This window comes from Microtus pennsylvanicus, chromosome 5 (assembly GCF_037038515.1).
Source record: "Microtus pennsylvanicus isolate mMicPen1 chromosome 5, mMicPen1.hap1, whole genome shotgun sequence".
NCBI lineage: Eukaryota > Metazoa > Chordata > Mammalia > Rodentia > Cricetidae > Microtus > Microtus pennsylvanicus.
This window is the reverse complement of record NC_134583.1, coordinates 51,733,634-51,755,758: the sequence shown is the minus strand read 5'-3', so window position 1 is coordinate 51,755,758 and position 22,125 is coordinate 51,733,634. Positions and strand designations below refer to the sequence as shown.

Below are 22,125 nucleotides of genomic sequence, written 5' to 3'. Positions count from 1 at the left end.
CCCGCTTCTGTTACTATCTAGTGGCAAACCAGATATTGACTTCTAGGTAGGAGCTAGATGATAGTGCTTTTGAAATTATTCGGGAAAAAAAATATCAGTCAAGATATCCCCTAAAGAGCCTGCCAAATAGAGAGGTTTTTCCCAAACATCATAACCAAAGAGCCAACCAGTTTCCAGTTGCCAGAAACCAACACTAAACACTGACTACAATCCTACTTGTCATAGTGGAGAGTTATGGGAAGAAGCAACTGGGGAGAGGTAGACGTTGGTTTGCAGTCAGGCTGTGCTGTTCACTATGCCTGTAATCTCCGACAAGTTACCAACTGTATTGAGCCTGATATTATCCACCTGTAAGAAGGGATGGCTGACGTGCCACAAGACACGTGCTCAACTATGTTCATAGCAGCATTGTTCGTCATAGCCAGAACCTGGAAACAACCTAAATGCTCCTCGACCGAAGAACGGATAAGGAAAATGTGCTACATTTCCACAATGGATTACTACACAGCAGAAAAAAATAATGACATCTTGAAATTTGCAGGCAAATGGATGGAACTAGAAAACATTATATTGAGTGAGACAGTTCAGACCCAGAAAGACAAATATCTTATGTACTCACTCATAAGTGATTTTTAGACATAAAGCAAAAAAAAAAACCAGTCTACAAATCACAATCCCAGAGAACCTAGACAACAATGAGGACCCTAAGAGAGACATACATGGATCTAATCTATATGGGAAGTAGAAAAAGACAAGATCTCCTGAGTAAATTGGGAGCATGGGGACCAAGAGAGAGGGCTGAAAGGGAGAGGGGAGGCAGGGAGGGGAACAGAGAAAAGTGTAGAGCTTAATAAAATAAAAAAAGAAGGGATGATTGAGAAGCAGCTCTTCGGGTCACTGTGAGGGTAAAGTAAGATAGAAGACAATTATAAGGGCTCTAGCAGACAGCCAAGTGCTTACATGGAAGCTGCCTGTCTTCCTGGGCCCTGAAGCCAGCTGCCAGCAGCACTAGCTTGATTTCAAACAGGCATCCTAAAGGAAGCACTTTTATTTTCCAGGGGTCTCTTCTGAACTCGCCCCAGCAGCTGAGGAAGAAGAGTCGAAGAGCAGTCTGGACGTGATGCCCAGCATTTCTGACATACTGCTGCGCAAACTGAGGGTGCACAAGACGCTCACTGGAAGGTAAAACCACAACCTCAGCTTTTGAAGACCTTTCAGGGGCACCCATGTTAAAGCCTGGGTGGAACACAAAGGAGCATCAGTCTTGGTTCTTATCCCAGAAGGGATCCAGTCCAGTGGTCCAGGCAGGGCTGATATAACCAAACACCAAGTAGGAACATGGGCCGGGTTGGTATTTCCAACTCCAAGAGTATATGGAATTCACAGGCAAGAATCTTTGAGGATGTAAGGGTCACCAGAGCTATGAGTGGTGGGCTTTGGGGCAGGGGACACATGGTTCAATCGAGATAAGCCATTTTACCTGTGGGATGCACTGTGTATGGAGAGATGTACAACATTCAAAATCGCACAAAGAACTAAGTAGAAAGCCCCAGACATCTTCCTGAGTCTTAGCTTCATCACCCTCGCAGGAATCATAGTGTTCTGCCGACAGCAGGGTGTGCCGAGACCATCGTGGGCAGGGACTTGGGACAGTGTCAGCACGGGACACATCCTTGAGAACTGGATGGGAAAGTACAGCGTAGGGATTTGAGATAAGGAAGTTGCTAGGAAGACCATGGGACGGAGCAATAGAAAGAATGGCACAAGAGCAAGGCACTGGGGAGAGCCAAGGAAGACCTTTATGATAGGATAGAAGGGAATCCAGGACACAAGAAGAGGCCACTCATGCAGAGACTTGGTGAATAACCTTCAGGAAAAAGTAGTTTTAAGAAGTGGCGGTGAGACAACTGGCAAATCACATGCCAAAGAGTGAAGCTACCGTAATCCACAAACACCCAGCTCAAAATGGACCGCAGACCTAAATATTAAGGATAATACTGTGGAAAGCTTAGGAACTGCAAGAGGCAAGGCTCAGGAGCTATGAGCTTAGGCTAGCCCATGACTTTAGATAAGACAGGAAAAGCACAAGCAGAAGATTTAAAAATAGGTGAACAGTACATCACCACAATAATAATAATAATAATAATAATAATAATAATAATAAAGCCTGTGCTGTCGATACTGTCTAGAAGGTGAAAGACAGCACACAGAATGGAAAAAAATATACCTGGTAAAATACTCTTTATAGACTCTATAAAGTTTATAGACTCTATCAAGAATTCTTGTAATTCAATTAGATTTAGATAAAGAGTGTCCCAAAATGGGCAAAGGTTTAAACAGGCATATCAACACACCTGAGAAGACACTCCATTGCTCCATTGGTCCACCTCCTCGCTGCCTATGCAAGTCTTGAGCTGTGCCGTGTGACCACTTGGCCTACATCGCACCGCCCTGTTCCTTACCGTATATATGTTGATGTGTTCTGTAGCCCAAGGCAGAACGTGCCACCAAAATAGAAAACCAAGCTTGCTGAATTAATTATGGAAAGATGTAGATTTCATGTAATACCCGAGTGAACCCAGCTGTCAGAAGCACACTGAGCTCTTTGGTAAACCCCCAGACAGTTTCTGCCTGCTCTACACAACAGCAAGAGAGTGTTGACCCTCGGAGGACAGGGCCTGTGGGGTGGGGCTGTGACAAACACCGCAAGCATCAGACATCTTTGCTGTTGTTTGTCCCCATGCTCTGTTTCCTGGCAGCTTGATGGCCACAGGGTCTTGCTGTCTCATCCTGACAGGAAGGCTCTCGATGTCCCATGTCAAAGGTGAGGACCAGCCCTTTGCAGAGATGGCTGGTCCCTACCCTTGCTCTCAGGGTCCCTCCGTACCCATCCAAGGGAGGAAAGCTGTGTTTCCTGAGAAGTTTATTGATGGCCTGCTTGCTCGCCAAGTCCTCTGAGGCGAGCTGGACCCCTCCTGGTCTCCCCGCCCAGCACCGGAAAGCGCCTGTGTGGTATTTACGTTATCGGGGCTTCCAATGGGGCCAGCTTTAGTTGCTAAACATTGCACTGGAAGCCACATGGAGTGGGTGTGCAGATAAGGAGTCTGCCGACTGGGACAGGCTGTGGAAACTGTGCAGGAACCTCTCGGGCTGCCTCTATGGCAGCTGGTACTGATCCCAAGCTTTGGCGGTCTTGCTGCAATCAGCTCTTCCAACCCTTTTCTTGTCTTGTAGTTCTGAACCAAATAGTTGTTTGTCACACTCCTCAGAGTCTAGGAAGGAAGGAGCAATCTTTGCAGAGGTAGAAATCCCTCAAAAGCTACAGTTCACCCCACAGACACATAGTTAGTCAGTGACAAATGCATGTGTGTGTTCTGATTCCTCACAGCGTGCGGGTGAACAGTAATAATAGCCAAGATGTTGTATATGGCTAATCTGAAGTGGGCATTGGTTCCAGAACGCACACATACACGCACAACACAGAAACCAAACTCCAAATGCACAAGACCTTGTATAAAATGGCACAGTACTTACATATAGTCTATACAACCCTCCCATACTTTAAATGACCTCTACATGATTTATGATAACCAATGCAGTATAAGTTCTATATAAATAGATGCTTTTCTGTGTTGCTTAAAGAATATGGCCAAACAAAGTCTGAATAAATTCACTATAAACACAATTCTTTTCAAAGTTTTTAATATATATTGTTGGTTGGTTCCAAGAGTATGGAACTGGTGTATGTGAAATACTGCACTGCACACACACACACACACACACACACACACACACACACACACACACACGCTACATACATGATCATGCATACATATGTGTGTATGTGCAAACATAGAGGTTGTTATTCTGATTTAACATATGAGCAAGCTGGGATGTAGAAGGTTCATAGTGGTTGTCCTGGAGGGCTGACCTCAGCATCTAATGTTTTCCATTAGTTTCCTGTCAGTGTCTCACAGATGACAGGAGACGAAGAGGATTCTGCATCCTCGTCCTCTCACAAGCTCGGCTTGCTCCTCTTCTGGTGTGCGTGGCTTGCTGGTCATTCAAAGTCCCCTTCTGCGTCATTGAATAGGTTGGATAAGGTTCATTTGTGCATTTTTTCTTCTTCACAGTGCCCCTCCACTCACTGAGAAGGAAGTTGAGGTAAGTGACTCAAGGACCCTGGGAAATGTAGTAACTCTTTGACGGGTTTACCCAAACCTCCCTTCCTCCAGGGGGTGATCCTGACATTTTTACACAAGAGCGAGAACAAGTGACTGTGGAACATTCTGGATATTTGTTCCCAGCCCACTGCTGAGTTTCCTGTGCCTGCCTCCATTGATGGAGGATTTTGACATGTCTTGTTGGAGGTGAGAAGGTTGCTGGTGCCTCCACCTTCAAAGACTGTCGAGGTGCCATGATGGCAAACTCATCCAGGAAACTACACCAGATTTATTTCAATTTTTTAAAAAATGTGGCCAGAATTCAAACTCCAGACTTTGGTCTGGAGGACAAAGTTGCAGCTAGAAGGCCAGCACAACAGATAGCATGAAAGCTGTTGGCACGGCCTTCCCTGATCTGACCATGATGACCCTGTGGGCTCCTTGTCCCAGTGTTGGGCGATGGGTGAGTTGAGAAGAACTTTCATCCTGGTGAAAGGACAGATGGACAAGAAACAGCAGAGGTGAGACAGGAAGGATCGTGAAGTGGACCAGATAAGCAAACAAAGGAAGACAGACAACCCGAGCTGTCTACCCTTAGGTAGCACAATGACTTTGAACCAGATGTTGTTACTGTAGAATGCTCACAGCCCTCCATGAAACTGATCTCCTAGTAGCTCAACCAAGTGGATAGAGTAAGATTTAAAGCAGAAGAAAAAGCGGGCAAAAAACCAACTCACTCAAGGTCTCAGACTCAGGATTTACCAAGATCAAGAGCTGGAAACAAATATTCCAACTGACTTCAGGACCCTTTGAGTCAGGCATAGCTAAGCATTGAGACTTGGTCACAGATTGAGGCTGGATAGTAGAGAATTCCCATCACCGGGCTGTGAGTCAGAGCCCCTCTCTCATCTGTGGAGACTGACCATGGCAGGTCTTTAATGCCAGATCCTGTCCTCAGATATGCTCTAGCATAGCCATCCACAAGCTGGAAATAAGACAGACTTGGGAATCAGAGCATCGAAGGCCAAGCCCTTGCGCTGCTACTTCTTCTGTCAAACTGAACAAGTTAACGATGTCTCTAGTCTTGGTCTCTTTGCCTGTAAAATGGGTGTAGGAGTCCTAACTCCAGAGAGATGTTGTGGGGTTAAATGCAGCAATCACAAAATTCACAACAATGTGATGATCAGTAAGGGCTCATTTCCAGTAGAACTCATCATCTAGGGATCAGTTTTCATCTGGAAATAACTGCCATTGGCCATGTTATATGAACTTCAGAAGCCAGGCAGAGTCAGCGACCACCGAGTATGAGCAGGTGGGGTGGCTTAGTGAGCAGAAGTGTATGCTGTGCGAGTCTGCCAACCTCATGACCCATGGTACGCAGAAAGAACCTCTACATGTATGCTGTTACACACACACACACACACACACACACACACACACGCACGCACACGCGCACACACACCACAAAAGAAGAAAGAGAAAGCAAGCAAGCTGTTCCTACTTGCTTCAGGCAGGACAGATGAAGTGATTGGAACTGAAGTCTCTCCTTCACTCCCTTCTTATTTCTTGCGTGGAGTCCGTCTATTTTTCCTCCCCAGTAGTGATGTGTTATGGCGAGAGCAGTATTAATAGCATGAGCCTGGTTCTTGGTAGCCCCCTTTCCTCTAGGAATTCCACAGCTGAGCAACGCCACCTTTGAAAACTTCATTCTTGGAGGCTGGAGATGGCTCAGTGGTTAAGAGCACCAGCTCCAGAAGACCTAGGCTTAATTCCCAGCACCCACATGGTAGTTTACAGTCATCTGTAACTCCATTTCCAGGAGATCCAACATCCTCTTCTGGCTGCCAAGACCACCACACTCACTTGGTGTGCAGATGCGCATACAGGCACACACCCATGCACACAGAATGTTTTAAAAATTAAAAAAAGAGTTTCCGTGTGGTGTGTTTCATCTTGGGCTAGGATATTTATTCCTGGAAGTTTATCTTAACAGATCCATGCCTGACTTTGTCTAACCTGGAAGTTACTTAAAGCTGACATAGGAATTAAAAATAACAAGGCTAGAGACTCTTTGAAATTTGCTTTAAATCCACAAGCCTGAAGCTCACCTGCTCTTCTTTAGATACAGAGGTTCCATGCAAATCTCCCAACCTCTCACCCACCCCCTTGCGTCACAATAGATCCCAGTATTAATCCAGACTGCTTCCATAGCTGGCTGCACTGGACTAAACCCATCTCAACCCAAACACTCATGCTCTTGATTTGGGGAAAAGTAGGCTGCTATTGTCTGATGGTTACACTTGTGCTCTGGGCCTCAAGGGTTGTCTTTTGTGCCTTTGTGTGTGTTTCACTGTGAAGGGGGTGGGTTTGTCTGCACGTGGAGGCCTTGGACTAGTTCCAAAGACCCTGGTAGAGGGCTTGAGCAAGAATCCCACCATGGCCTTGCTGGCCACAGTGACTCCTCCCAGCACCTCTACCGCACTCTTGTTCCCAACAGAACGTGTTTGTACAACTGTCCTTGGCCTTTAGAAATGACAGCTACACCTTGGAGTCTAGAATTAATCAGGCGGAAAGGGAACGCAACCTGACGGAAGAGAACACCGAGAAGGAGCTGGAGAACTTCAAGGCTTCCATTACGGTAATTGCGGGCCCAGCTTAAGGAGTCCTTACAGAGCCATGGCTTCTAAGGGTGAGGCCCAATACCACACTTCTTTCACTAACCAAGTGGTCTCTGGAAATGAGAAGGGAGCCAAGGCCCTGACAGTCTTCCTCAAAGGACAGGGAGGAGCTGAGGCACAGATCCTGAGGGTTTGGCCTCAGACCCCAGGCAGCTCCTTAGGAGGGGGCTGGTTGGCTTGGCTATGACTCCTTTCAGGCCAGCCAGCCAGCCAGATGTAACCTGTCTCTACTGGGCTTCTCCAATATCTGGAAGATACCGTGGCTTGGGCTTTGTAGGAGTTTCTTCTCCTAGCCAGGTCTTGTCTCATGAAAATGAATCCAGGTTTGGCATGGGTCATCTTGTCAGCTCAAACCGCTCTAATAAATTACCATTGGCTGGGTGATTTAAGTAATAAACATGTTGTTTCTCTTTGCTCTGGAGACTAGAAGTCCAGGCTCAGGGTTCCAGCATGGTCAGGTCCTTCCTGAGGTCCTCTTCAGACTTGCAGACCACCAGCCCCTCACTCTAGCCCGACATGGTGGAAAGAGAATAAGAGAAATTTCCGGGGCTCCTGACGTATACGCACTACTCCTGCTTACAAGCGCTGCACTGGGGTGATCTAGTCAACTCCCAAGGGCCCATTCTCCCACCTGCACATTGGGGTTAGGTTCTCAGCATGCACAGGTGGGAAAACAGTTTGAAGTCTCAGAGTGATGCCCTTGTCATCCCTCAGTCCTCATCCTCCATCTGGTACCACTGTGAGCACCGAGAGACCTATCAGAAGCTTCTGGAAGACATCGCGGTCTTGCATCGTCTGGCTGCCCGCCTCTCCAGCCGGGCCGAAGTGGTGGGGGCTGTGCGCCAGGTGAGCCTTGCTGGCTGGCACTGTTCCAGCTTCAGTAATTAGCACCATGACACAAATAGGGGCAAGAAGTGGTACCACCCCTTGATGACTGGCATTCTCTGTAGGTTGTTGAGATATTCCAACATACTTGGGGCCTATTAAACCTTTGAAGTATTCCTTGAGGAACTGTTTTCTGTGGACTTTGAAATCTGAGGTAGACTGTGTACTGCCTTCCTCCCTTAGAGCTGGTCCACCGTAGCTGAGCTAGAGAATTTCCTATGATAGACATCTAATTAGCTTTCCCGGTGTGTTTTATAAGTATATGTGACTGGGGAGCCCCTCTCTCTTGTTGTTCTTATGAAATACATACTCAGCTCCTACAGAAGCAGTGTTGGGCAGAGCGTACTTTAGGTAAACATGCTGTTTTTATTTAACCCACCCAGTAACCCTGTAAAATGGCCTCTACCTCCCAACTCTATCCCCAGTGAAGTTGCATGTTCTCAGAAAGATAACTTCCAGAGAGAGGAAAATCCCAAAAATTCCAAACATTTTGAGTGCCTCCATCACATTACAAGTGGAAAACAACTAATTTTCTGCAACAAGACACAGCCAAAATGCACTAAAAATGTGCAAAATTCTCTCTGGGCAGCATGTATAATAAGATGAAGAATGTGTTTAGACTTTGGGTCCTATTCCCAAGAGACTTCATTGTATATATGCGCTATTTCCAGACCTGTCAAAACCCCAGACACTCTCAGTAAGTCAGGGATACTGAAGTCGTTCTAGCATCAGTGAGTGGCGGGTGGAGCTGGCGCAGGCCAGGTTAGACTCCTCACCTGCGCCACGCTGAAGCTTTGAAGTACATGGAACCTCCACACAGTGTTGCAGTGCCTGAGTTTCTGTCCAGCCTCCACCCCTCATTCACACCGTGGCGGGAGCTCATCACACTCACACTTCAGAGTCACTTGGGGCTGCAAAGCAGGGGTGCTTATGACGGCTGCCATGTATGATTGACTCAACGCATAGAAAGCATTGATCCATGAGACACCGTTGTAGCCATGTCCTGCCACACTGCTTGTGTGAGTAGATGCTCTGAGGGTGTATCCCCAAGCACCGCCTGGGAAATGAAAGGAAGCCAGGCCACCAGGCTGACCCACCCTTGTGTGTTTCCGGAGAGAGAGCTCCTGACTCAGCACTGTGGCCTAGGAAGTAGGTCCAGCTGGGAGCAACACCAGAAGAACACTAGGGAAAGGCCAGGTCTCCATCCCACATGGCTGTGGGGACCTTTATAGGGAAACCCCTCTATTATAGACAGTGCCTAAGCTGGGTCCTCTTGGGGACTCTGGGGTGTGGGGGAAAAGACACTTCCACTGTATGTAACCTTTCCGAATATATTTCCACGTTATCGCCTCTCTTTTCACTCTTCTTTAATTTTACTTAACTATTTTTAAATTTTTGTTTTTATATGTGTATGGATATTTTGCCTGCATGTAGATCTGTGCACCATATGCATGTCTGGTGCCAGCAAAAGTCAGAAGAAGGCATTGAAACCCCTGGGGACCTCTGTAACTGGAGGTACAGTTATGAACTACAATGTGGGTGCTGGGAACTGAACCTGAGTCCTCTAGAAGAGCAGTCAGTATTCTTAACCACTGAGCTATTTCTCCAGCCCCCACTTATTTTTTTTTTGAGGTGGGATTTCAGTAGATTGTCTAAGGTGGCCTCAAACTCATGACCCTCTTGTCTCAACTACCTGAGAACTAAGGTACAGACACGCACCACCAGTATCCTTCTTAAAGTGGTCTCCATCCCGCCTTGTGGTCCCTGTCCTGCCTTGTGGTCCCCATCCTGCCTTGTGGTCCCTATCCTGCCTTGTGGTCCCCATCCTGCCTTGTGGTCCCCATCCTGCCTTGTGGTCCCCATCCCGCCTTGTGGTCCCCATCCTGCCTTGTGGTCTCCATCCCGCCTTGTGATCCCTGTCCTGCCTTGTGGTTCCCCGTTCTGCCTTGTGATCCCATCCTGCCTTGTGATCCCATCCTGCCTTGTGATCCCATCCCGCCTTGTGATCCCATCCTGCCTTGTGGTCCCTGTCCTGCCTGTGGTTCCCCGTTCTGTCTTGTGGTCTCCATCCTGCCTTGTGGTCCCATCCTGCCTTGTGATCCCATCCCGCCTTGTGGTCCCCATCCTGCCTTGTGATCCCATCCCGCCTTGTGATCCCATCCTGCCTTGTGGTCCCTGTCCTGCCTTGTGGTCCCCTGTCCCTCCTTGTGGTCCCTGTCCTGCCTGTGGTTCCCCGTTCTGCCTTGTGATCCCATCCTGCCTTGTGATCCCATCCTGCCTTGTGATCCCATCCTGCCTTGTGGTCCCCTGTCCCGCCTTGTGATCCCATCCTGCCTTGTGATCCCATCCTGCCTTGTGGTCCCTGTCCTGCCTTGTGGTCCCCTGTCCCGCCTTGTGGTCCCTGTCCTGCCTGTGGTTCCCCGTTCTGTCTTGTGATCCCATCCCGCCTCCTGTGTCTCAGTGCTCAGTTCCCTCACTGGCTCCTTTGGAGCAGCTCCGACCCTTGTCCTCTGATGCTGTCTCTGCCACCAGTCCCATTTACCTCTGTGCTGTCTCCATCATACTTGATCATCCTGCTTTAGCACTGTCAGTAATCCCTCTTTCTCTGCAGAGGAAGTCAAGATCCCTTCATCTAGCTTGTGAAGTCCTTCATGACCCAGCCCTGGAGCACTTCCTCCCAGCAAACCCCAGAGCTTCTTGATTTTCGATATGAAGCGGGCTGTCTGTGCTATGCTGTCTTGCAGAAGACCTGGGAGAGACTCAGTTTCCCACTGTGCTATGGGATGGTGCCCACTTTCATCCTAAACGATTCCTTTCTAGAGAGTAAATCTTCTACATACAAGTCCCATGAGGAGCTGCCTCTGCCTCCAGATGCCTGCAGTTCCCTGGCCTCGGGCCTTTGTCTGTCCTTCCATGTCCATGCGCACACACCCCACATCTGTGACTCCAGACCATCTCCACGAAGCCATCTCCACCTCTTCTTTCCTAGAGTAAAGCAATCCCTTCCTCCTCTCACTATACAGTGTGTGGCTGCCTGTCTCCTCGCTGGTGGGCCTGTTTCTGCCTGAGAGGCCACGTCTCAGCCCCATGTCACCTTTGTATTCTGGCAGCCCAGGGCTGGGCTCAGAGTGGTCACGTGTAGACGGTGCCCTTTCCTCAGCTGTCCGTCATGCACCGGTGTCCTCCTTCCCGCAGGAAAAGCGCATGTCAAAGGCGACGGAAGTGATGATGCAGTATGTGGAGAATCTGAAGAGAACGTATGAGAAGGACCACGCCGAGCTCATGGAATTTAAGAAACTCGCAAATCAGAATTCAAGCCGCAGCTGTGGTCCCTCTGGTAAGGAACTGGTCCCTGTTGTAAGGCCAGGTCCCCAATGGTTTACAACCTGGGCCACAAGGATCAGGACAGCTTCAGGGCCTGTTTCTACTGGAGGACCCTGCACCTCTGTTCAGAGCTACTCATGGGGCCTTCACAGCAGCTGCTCCAGTGAGGCTGAGGTCCTAGAATCAGAAAGCATCAAGGGTACCCAGGACCTCCCAACTCCTAACAGTTAACCAGAGTGGCCGATACCACGCCCACTTTATGAGTGACCCCAGGCTCCATACGACTTTGTGCTTTGGGATCACCCTTTGGGCATCACATGCTAGGAAATCTGGACTTTACTCTGGAAAGCATTAGGGATCCAAGGATTTCCATCAGGAAAATGGATAAACACATTCCTGGCCGAGGCAGCACCCTCTAAGTGTAGAACATCAGTTACATAACCGGAGCAAATCCGTGTTCCCAGTCCAGACTGGCCTCAAACGCGCGTGGCTGCGTATCTCTTCGTGTCCAGCAGAAATGTTTACGCATTTCGGCCAAAGGATATTTAAGCTTTTCAGTCACTCAAAAGAGCAGAACCCGAAAATATTCTGTATTTGTGAGGATATTACAGCAGTCCAGGGGAGGGGTGGAGTCCAGGCAGTGGGGCACAATGAGAGCCTCGCTAAGTGAGCTACTGCAGAGACAGACAGCAGATGCATGGGTCAGACACATAACTCAATGATTCTTCGTGTTTTAAAAGTTCTCTACAAGACGACAGAGAAAGACCCACCTGTTTCTGCTCAAGGGAGTCAAGGATGGATGTATCCAGGGAGGTCGCCTCTGCAGGGTTTTAAAGTAAAAATTGGAGGAGGAAGTCAGCAAACAGGTGGAGGAAGTGGTGTGTGTGAAGGTGTCGAGGTGGGGGATGGGAGCAGGGTGAAGCAACCTGTGTGACAAACTTGCAGTGCCGGAGTCACGTTGAGAGGCTGAACATAAGACCTGTCAGACCAAGGCCACCTTCCAGGACACGCTGGCAGCTAAACCATAGTCCTGTAGGAGCAAGGAGTCAGTGGGGAGATGTCATACGACAGGTTCACATTTTATTATTGTGCTACTCTGACTTCAGTAAGCACAGTGCATGAGTGGTGTCAGAGCTGAAAGCTGAGCTCAGAGGCTTTTGCTCAGTCCAGCAGGGAAATGACAGTGCCTTGGACCGGAATCTCTCCCTGGGTGCTGCCAGGGCTTCGAGTCTGGTCCAGGAGGGTGACTAGCTGGAGAAAATAGCTTGTCACATCAAGAATCCCTGCGGAATGCAAACATCCGTGTTACCAAGAGCAGGAGGAGGGAAAGTATAACAGATGGAGAAACCTTTATAAACAGGAGGTTTCACAAGCTTCCTGGGGAGTATCAACGACACTTCCCAGAGTCCAAAGGCCACGCACACATACTCAGGGCTGTCTGCTTTGGATCTCAGCAGTCAGGTTCCTGACCCGCAGGCATCTGAGCCCCGAAATAACTGCTCTTGGCTACACATGGGGAAGGTGATTCCAAGAAAATCCTAGTATGTTGGTTCGGTAATTATTTCTCCACAAGGTTCAGGTCTCCTGCACACCAATGTATCTAGGATTTATGGGTAAAGTCAATGTCATCACAGTGGATGCTTATAATGCCAGTGCCTGGGAAGTAAAGGCAGGATTATGGTGAGTTTAAGGCTAGCATGAACTATAGAACAAGAACCCGTCTAAAACAAAACCTGAAATACTCATGGGGTGGTGAGTTACCCAACGGTCTCATTCATTCATTCTAGGATGGTTTTTGAGTACTTTTGGTATGCCCCAGATGACACAGCCCCAGTCCCAGTGCTGCAACAAAAGCAGCAGACTTCTTGGGCTGGGGCTATGGCTCAGTGGGTAAAGTGTTTGCTGTGCAAGCCTGAGGACCTGAGTTCAAATCCTAGCATCCCATGTGAAAAGGCTGGATGCAGCCACACTGATCTGTAGCCCCGTGCTGGGCAGGAGAGGACAAGTGGGTTCCCGAAGCTTGCTGACTAGATAGCCTAGCAAGCCGGTGAGCTCCAGGCTCAGCGAGAAGCCAGCCCCATCTCACAAAATAAGGTGAAGATCAATAAAGGAGGATGCTGACTTCCGTGTGCACATAGAAATCATCTCACGTACACTCATAGTTTTCATTCACAGTTGAATGCTTTTCCATGCATTTGTTAGGTATTTATACTTCTATTTTGTAAATTCTCTGATTATCCCACCTGTGAGATTAGAATTTTATTGGTGTATTTAAACTCTCACTTATTAGAGTAATTCTGCTCTTTGGAGTGACCAGAAAACTTAAAAATCCTTTAACCGAAATGCTTACAACTTCCTGCTGGACAAAATAAAACAAGTCGTCTAAAAGAACAGCTGAGCCCACAAGAAATGAAATGGAAATAGCCAGAAACAAGAAGAGAACTGAAACCACGCTGACCTTGCGACTTGCGGGGGCCAGAGCCACCCTGCTTATCTGGAGCTGTTTGCCTCCTATTTGAGACGAGCCCTTGAGCCCTGGTGGCAAGGCAGACGCTGTGCCTTATGTGGAAAGCAAAGCCCTTCTAGGGACTGCCTTGAGATAGACTCTATACAAGGAAGGAGAGCTCTCATCCACCAGCCAGCAAAGAAGCAAATCCGGAAGCTTGCCTGTTCCACCCCGAGCCTGGGTGGAAACAAAATCTTCTCTCCTTCCTCCTAGGAAAAGTACATGAGTGGCATCGGCAGTGGTGCAATCTGTGGAGATTCTGAAAGAACAGCAGGATGGTGCCTCCAGGAATACTGTCAACCCCCACAGAGAGGCACACCCTGCACCAGGACACCCAGATTCCTTAGGGCTGGGTGAAGACAAGCCACAGAGTAAAATACACAGTGGAACAGCCCACTGGGAACACAAATCATTAGCCCCACCAAATAGAAGCTTACACCCCGAGAACATTATCTAGTAATCAGAATTTTAAAATCAGCAGAGACATGAAAAGACAATGAAAACAGAAGATCAAAGAAAAGTTATAAAAAATGTAGAACTCATCAAAATGAGAAATCAGGCATGTGGGAGACTTGGTAGGTGTGGGGGTGGTACCCACGGTAGAGGGGGTTTCTCAGTATTCTGAGCTCATCCCCCTGTCTTATTTTCCATACCCTAGAAGATAGACCAAGCATTGTAGGAGTCTTCTTGGGCAAACCATGTCCCCTCTGGCCTGAATCCCAAAAGAACTAGTGTGCACGTGGCTCTGGTGTTTTTCTTCCTGGCTGATGACTGCCAGTCTCCCAGACTGCTCATCTTGACTGGGATATTTGAGATAGTTATCCAAAATGCAGTTGAAAGAGACACAGTGATTAAAATATATATTTAAAAAATGTTTTTGGGACATAGGTCATGGAGAAGAGTCTGCAGTCCATTTGCCAGGTGGTCCCACAGGGGAAATTAGGCACAGAAAACCTTGAGAGAAATAGCCTAGCATCTTCCACAGCTAAGGAAAGACACGAATCACTGGAGTCAGTGGAATAGTGAAGTCTATGGGGAAAAATAAATGCACATGAAATGGAAATGTCAAAACAGAGAAAATAAGGATTGCAGAGCTGGCTCAGTGAGTAAAGTCCTGGCTGCACACGCATGAGGACCCGAGTTTGGATCCCTGACACCCACAGAAAACTCTAGAATGGTGGTGCGCACCTGTCATTCAGTACTGAGGAACTGGAGAAAGGCAAATCCCAGGACTTCTCTGGCCAGCAAGTCCAGCTGAAACAGCAAGATCCAGCTTCAGTGAGAAATCTCACCTTTCAAAGTAAGGCTGACAGAGAAAGAAAAAGACATCCAATGTTGACCCCTGGTACATATGAGCATACATGCAGGGCACGTGTGTGGGTCCCCCATCTCTCACACACATATAGAAAAGAAAAAGATATGTAAAGATCTTAAAAGTAATGAGGAGAAAATGTACCAGTAGACGGTGCTTCTCAAGAGCAGCCACTGCACTAGAAAGCAGAGTGCTCTGACCCCTGAAGAACTAAGGAGGAATAAATGGGTGGCGTGCAAGGCTGAGGGCTAGGGAAGGCGAGAATAAGAAAATGGTCCTTTCGTAGGTCCCTCTGAAAGGACAATTAAAAAATGTGCTGGGGTGAGGGTGGAGTGGAGCGCCAATCAGTAGGATGCAGGAAAGGATGATGATCAAGGCTGTGTATGAGCATGCGGATGGAGCCAAATGAGCATCCGGTAATAGCTAATGGGATGAATAATGCATAACTTGGGGATACACAAGGTGACCCCAAAATGATGAGGGCTGGAGAGAGTTATTGTTCTGAGCTCTATTTAGGAACAGCCTGGAGATCTTGATTAATTTTAAATTTAAAGCCGAATAATATCAGAAGTTAAAGTCGTGTCCCAAAGATTAGGACTAGAATGGGTAATTTCTCAATTGATATTAAGAATGGAAAAAATAGAAAAAAATTAAGGACTAAATCAAGGTAAATAAAATATGGATAATAAGATGATAGAGATAATCACAAGAATTATAGACAGTGTAAAGCTGATAGTTGATAAGATCCTCAGATTAAGGGAAAAAAACAAAACAAAGCATACAGCTCTGTGGTTTTCAAAGGTCATAGATAAAATATGGTGTTCTAGAGGACAGACAGACATACAGACTACAAGATGCTGGCAGGGCCAAATCAAACTCAACTGGCCTGGAAGATACCTTTCTGATAATTTTTGGGCAAATCATACTTGGAAATATATTCAAAAGGACAAGATTCATACTTTTGGAAACTAAAAATATTTTTCATGTATCCAATTGTTTTCTGGCTGCACTCTTATGCAGGTACAGTGCTGAATACTGAGTATGAATTGTATCATTTAATATACACAGTAAGGAGAGAAAGGTCTTGTGTGATAGCTTCCTTTGCACTTAGTCATAGTGTGGGTAACACACTGAAACTACTTTGATCAGCAAACTTTTATTCTGAACACCAAATATTTGTTTATAGTGTTTCCAACTGTTGTCCTTTGAGTGAACATGGAATGAGCCTATGTGCTGAGTCCTGTTCACACACTATCTTGGATGGCTCCAGAGCCTACAGTGATGTCAAATGAAGCCCAGAAACCCCCAACTGAGGCTTCCCATAGTGTCTAGTAGAGTTAGAATAAACCGCCTGCTGCAGGTGACTTTCTGCGAGGAGAAAGCATCAGACAATGAAGGATTCCTGATGCTCAGAACTCTGAGCCATCCCTGCAAAGCCAGCTATGATGCATGGATAGTTTGGTGTAATTTCTGTCTGTCTGTGGCCTTTTGGACCCCAACCTGAAACTCACACCCATTTTCTTCTGTTCTCTCCTACTATAGAAGATGGGGTCCCACGCACGGCGCGATCTATGTCCCTCACAATGGGCAAGGTATGCACGGCCAAGGAATTCCCGGGCTCCCAGGAGAAGCATGACAGAAGTTTTCATGGTCTCTCAAGTGTTTGTTGAGTCTTGGACCCATGGTGACCAGCAGAGTATTTAGCTTTCACACTTGCTCATGTGGCCCCTGATACCCCTTCTTCCTTCCTCAGGTGTAGTCTTCCCAGCTCTTCAGTAAGAGACCCTCAAATGATGCCTCCACCATGGCTTTGCTATGGGCATCTTTTACACACAGTCTAGGATGCTACCCAGAGAATGGGGTCTTAAGACATAAAATGGAGATGTGTTGAGAGATCACTCATGACCAACAGAAAATTTGGGTTAACTTTGGTTCACTCTTTCCACATTGATTTCTAACACAATCATCACCCCCAAACCAAGCTAACTACTGAATGGTAGAGACTAGCAAGCTTTTCCAATACCCTCAGAACTATGACTGTTGTTATTCCCAAGACAGAAGGCCTGAATTGCTTCTCTTCCCATAGAACATGCCTCGCCGGAGGGTCAGTGTTGCCGTGGTTCCCAAGTTTAATGCCCTGAACCTTCCTGGCCAAGCTCCCAGCTCATCACCCATCCCCTCCCTACCAGCTCTGGTGAGTATAATGTCACCTGCCTTCTGTCGTTTTCTACATTTTTCTCACACCACTGCTACAGAGAGGATGCAGATGGGGACAGGGTCAACAGGGACAGGAAATTTCCAGCAGAGACTATGGATGGAGGTACACAAAGCAACCCAGCGTAAACCTTGCCACTGTTCTGAGACTCGCAAGCCGAGCACAGAGGGCTCAGAAGGTGTACTTCAAAACAGCCACCCCTTTGAGGAGAAATGTAATTCTTTAAGGAGGGGGTGCTTAAAGAAACCAGCAAAAAACTTTGCAGGGTTCAGGGGGTCACGTCAGCTTTATCTGAAGCTCTGGATTGCAGAGTCTGAGTTAGTGAGTTGGGTCTCATCCTGTCTTACCCATTGCAGCATTGTTGACGGCTGTGAAACCCCCGAGGGCAGCCCAGGGCTTACCAATAGGAGATCGGCAAGCAAACTAGGAATATCATCATAAAGAATTTCTATAGATTGTTGCTCATGATTTATTAAAAAGAAATGAAAGTTTATATATATATATATATATATATATATATATATATATAATAACACATATATTGGAGCATATGTAAAATAATTCTGTCTTATACTTTTAAAATATTTATAATTTATTTTTATGTTCACTGATATTTTGCCTGCATGTATGTCTGGGTGAGGGTGCCAGAAGCCCTGGAACCGTAATTACAGACAATTGTGAGTTGCCATGCGGGTATTAAACCCAGGTCCTCTGGAAGGACAGCCAGTGCTCTTAACAGCTGAGCCATCTCTCTAGCTTCCTGTTTTGTATTTTTAAAAATGGTGTCTCTGTGTAGAACACAAAATATTATGGAAGAAATCATTTGAAATTTAATAATTGTTCTAGGTTCATTTCTGTTGTGATAAAATATCCTGACAAAAGATTAAGTTAGGGAAGAAAGGGTTTATTTGGCTTAAATTCCAGGTTATGTCCATCAGTAAGGGTACATCAAGGTGGGAACTCAGCCTTCACAACCACAGACCAGAGCTGGGTACACCGGCGATGGCCTTGGCCTTCCCGCATTAGTGGGCAACCCCCATAGGCATGCCCAGAGGCCAAGCTCATCTAGACAGTCCCTCAACTGAGGCCGTCTTCACGGCAACCCTAGGCTGTGGCAAGTTAATAATTAAAAATTAACCATTATAATAATGGTTATTTCTGGATAGTGATAAAACAAATCACTTAATTTTCTTCTTTGCTTTTTTTTAAGTATTTCTATAGGTTATAAAAAGAAAGGTAGAGAAAAATGTCCATTTCATACCAGATGACGGCAATTTCTACATATAAGCAAATATTTTCTATACCTACAGTCTTACTGGGCCTAATGACTTCTCTCTAACACTTCAAACCCCTTTCTCCAGTGGTTTCCCTAGTCACTGTGCACACTAGCACAGCTGTACAGAGAGAAGTTAGTGTACAAGAAACCGGTCAGGTCACTTCAAGCTCTACCGTACCCATAGCTAACGATCACTGTCAAGTTTCTATTACCTTGTAAGTATTTTGTCTGTGAAGTGAACTTAAACTCTGAAATCTTTGAAACAAGGAAACTTGAAGAGCCTGGAGAGATGGCTCAGCCATTCAGAGCACTCAGTTGCTCTTCCAAAGGACCCCAGTTCACTTCCCAGTGCCCACGTGGTCGCTCCCAACCATCTGTAACTCCAGCTGCAGGATGTCTAGCACCCTGTTATGGCCTCCATGTGCAATGCAAGTCGATGGTGCACAGACACACATGCAGTCAAGCATTCATACACATAAAAGAAAAATTTTAAATGTTTTTTAAGAGACTAGAAAAGGTTAGTTAGCCACAAACCTTTTTAATAGAACTACAGTTTGCAACTGTGTACCTTTAGACAACGTGATTGACGAGAACCTGTTCTCTAAAATCACAAAGGCTGCATTGAAAGCATTCTGACCATGGGTCCCACCCCAAATCTGTACATCCACCCTCTCCAGGTGATCCTAGTGTAGGTACAGAGCTGAGAGCCTACGCTTTAGCCAAGATTGCTGCAGCAGGGCAGCACGGGGGCCCAGGAAAACTGTGCAGAAATGTCTGTCAGCTTGAGGACATGTAACGTCAGGCGTCTCCTGGCCTTTGTACTTAGGACAGTACCTGTGAGAACAGTGATGTTTATGTGAGTCCATCTCAGGGAATTCTAGTCCCTCGTTTGGCCGGAGGCCTACTGGCTCTCAGGAAATGGGACAGGGAAACTGAGGCTCCCTGCTAGGATGGAGCCTCAGAATGCAGATTGGAAAGCAGTTGGGGAAAAAGGATAAAAGGAGAAGAGACAGCAGCCGCCCTCCCCAGCATCACCTGGAGCCTGGCAGCCCTGGCTGCTTCCTTCATCCCTCATCCTCACTTCTGGCTCCTGTTTCCATCCAGTCTGAAACGCCCAACGGAAAAGGCAACATTGCTGCCCCCCCGGTGCTGCCTGCACTTTTGGAAAAGTAAGTTTCTCTATTTTCCACTTAATTTTGGGGCTCCAAAGCCACAGAGAAACCCTGTCTCGGAAAAAAAAAACCAAAAAAAAAAAAAAAGAAAAGCATCCCCAACTTCCTTTCTTTACTCTCATCCTCAACCCGAAAATGAAATAGAAAGAAAATCATTTCCAGGGGAAAAGAATTGGACTCTGAGGCCCACAAAGATTGCAGATCGTACTTTGCAACATTCTTGGACCAGGAAGATGCTATGACTGAGGCCAGGTACACCCTGCCTAAGATCCTCAGAGAGGCAGACGCATCCTCGTTAGCTGAGGATCTTTGGGGCTGTGGACAGAAAGCAGCTGCAATCCCACAGGGCTAATATAACAGGCCCAGTGTGGCAGCATCCATCTCTCTATTGTTCCCTTCACTCGGGTCACGTCATGCTGATGCCATCGTCCGGATTGTAGCATATAGCTGCTAGTTCCCGGGACCCCAGACAAGAGTATATCTCGAGGAAGATGGATACATCTCTTCCATTTGGGGATAGAACAATTACATGGTTTACACTATCCTGGAAAGGGGGAGGGGCCCCCGAAACATGGTGACTTTGGACAGAGTAAATTCATTTTTTTTTTTTAAAATCTTTCTGTCAAGAAGTAGAAAGGAAGATACACATTGGCTCGAGAGCTGAGAGGGTCTCCTGGGCCTGACTTTCCCAGGCACCCTTGCAATGGGCAGGCCCTCTCATGCCAAGCCAGAGTGCTAAGGTTCTTCTGTACCGGGGTGGGGTGGGGAGTGAGGGGATATGGGCAGCTTATAGTTTACTTTTTGAACTTTCTTCATTTGCTTGTTGGGAAAACATGTGGATCACAGCTGCCACCTCTCAGGACTTTCTCTTTGTGTCTTTCCTCTGTTGGTGGAGCACAGACCTCATTTCTCTTCTTTGCCTTGGAGCAGCTTGAGCCTTTGATTTCCTGTTGCTCTTAGTAGCCTTGTGTTGTCTGGCAGACAAAGTGACTGCTAAGCCCTTGTCAGTTCAGAGATGGTCTCAAGCTCCCTACCTCCACACTCGGCCTGTGTTCCTCATTCTCGGTGTGTGGGATTGCCAAGTCCCCACTCTCTCAATGTTTGTCCCCGTTGTTATCCTTTTCATCGTGGGGTGTTTCCTCTTCCTTCCAAATTCATCACCAAACATAAGTATCTAAGTCTATAAAACCTTACCACATAGAGCCACGAGGCCTAATCCATGGCTGTGATCTACCTAGAAATAATCACTTATACTCTCTGAAATTCTGTCAGCCTGCACTTTGAGCTCCTCAGTCCATTTCAGAGCACTTCCATCAAGGGCCTCTCCCCAGCTTTAGGCTGACAGACCCAGCCAAGGCAGAAGATCTAGGTCCATGCTCTCCTTGGTAGACTCTTTTAGAACTAATGTTCAGGCCAGCTGAGCACTCCAATCCAAGGCACTGGGAGTGTTAAGAACTGGAGATATCCTCTATAAGAGAATCTGAACGGCAGCCCCAAATCTCTGTGTCGGTGAGTGAGGGTCAGGGATGGTGACACTTTTCACAAGTTTAAAATCAGGAGCTAAAAGGCCAAAGTGAGACTCAGAGTCAAGCCACAGGATACCAGGATGAGTTTGTAGTCTCCCTCCACCCATCCCCAGGCTAGCTCGAAATTGTCATTGGCCATGTGGTTGCTGTGGTTGACTCACCTACTGGAAACATATCCAAAGAAAGATGGCTGCAAAGAGGGGAGGGAGGTCTAAAGGAAGGAGAAACACCAGAGACTCCACACAGTAGCAGCTCTTTCCTGTAGGGTCAGAAAAGATATTCATTGATTTTTATTCCTCCAAATGCACAGACCTGGAAGCGTCATAGATCCCCAAGTGGCCAATAGTGGAACAGTGTGCAGGTGAAAGTGAATCCACGTCCTCTCTACTTGTATCCAGATGCACCAATTCCAGTTAGCCTAGTCACGTTGTTGAAGAGAAATCGTTTATCAGACACACGTAGTTGCATTGAGCTTCATGTTAAATGATCCCATTTCCTGAGTGTTCCAGACAAGGGAGGGGAATGGCTAGGCGTGTGACAGCACAAACACATAGCCTCTGGTCAGTCCATAGTACAGAGCGGCTGACTACACTGTCTGTCCCCTGTGAGCTTAGAGCGAGCCAAGAGTCTTGCTCTTGTAGGTCATTTCATAACAAACCGCTCTTCAACTCAGCAAAGGTCCAGAGATCTATAGATTTAAACGTACGTTAGAGAATGGTTTTTAGTTATTCTTATACACATAGGGAAGCTGTGTGTCCATGACCTTTTATTCTTTCCTTCTTTTGACAAGTGCTTTCAGGGTCAGTTTCTCAAGGAGCACTAGTCTAGTGGGAAAGCCAGACAGGAAGCAGCCTATTTTTCCACGGTGCGATGAATGTTGTCAGAAGGAAGTGCACGTTGCTAAGGGACCAACACATGAGAAAATGTGCCCCTAACCCTGTGTGGGTGTAAGATGAGGTGGGGCTCAAAAAATGTTTCCACCTAGAAATCTGCTTTTAAAGTTAAGCTTAGAGGTTTTATTATCAACGAGTTGAATGGGAGGTTAAGGGCATCCCAAGGTAGTGGGGA

At 46.9% G+C, this 22,125-nt stretch overlaps 1 protein-coding gene across 4 annotated transcripts in view; it reads left to right on the top strand.

The window, feature by feature from the left end:
* Irag1 (inositol 1,4,5-triphosphate receptor associated 1) overlaps nucleotides 1-22,125 on the top strand; it is a 110,487-nt gene that overhangs the window by 76,388 nt on the left and 11,974 nt on the right. For all 4 annotated transcript variants that reach the window (XM_075971895.1, XM_075971896.1, XM_075971897.1 and 1 more), the window contains 8 exons: nucleotides 1,059-1,182; nucleotides 4,134-4,164; nucleotides 6,661-6,801; nucleotides 7,556-7,687; nucleotides 10,922-11,063; nucleotides 16,411-16,460; nucleotides 16,955-17,062; nucleotides 19,464-19,528. In XM_075971895.1, coding sequence (XP_075828010.1) covers nucleotides 1,059-1,182; nucleotides 4,134-4,164; nucleotides 6,661-6,801; nucleotides 7,556-7,687; nucleotides 10,922-11,063; nucleotides 16,411-16,460; nucleotides 16,955-17,062; nucleotides 19,464-19,528 — 793 coding nt within the window. The remainder of the gene's footprint in view (nucleotides 1-1,058; nucleotides 1,183-4,133; nucleotides 4,165-6,660; nucleotides 6,802-7,555; nucleotides 7,688-10,921; nucleotides 11,064-16,410; nucleotides 16,461-16,954; nucleotides 17,063-19,463; nucleotides 19,529-22,125) is intronic.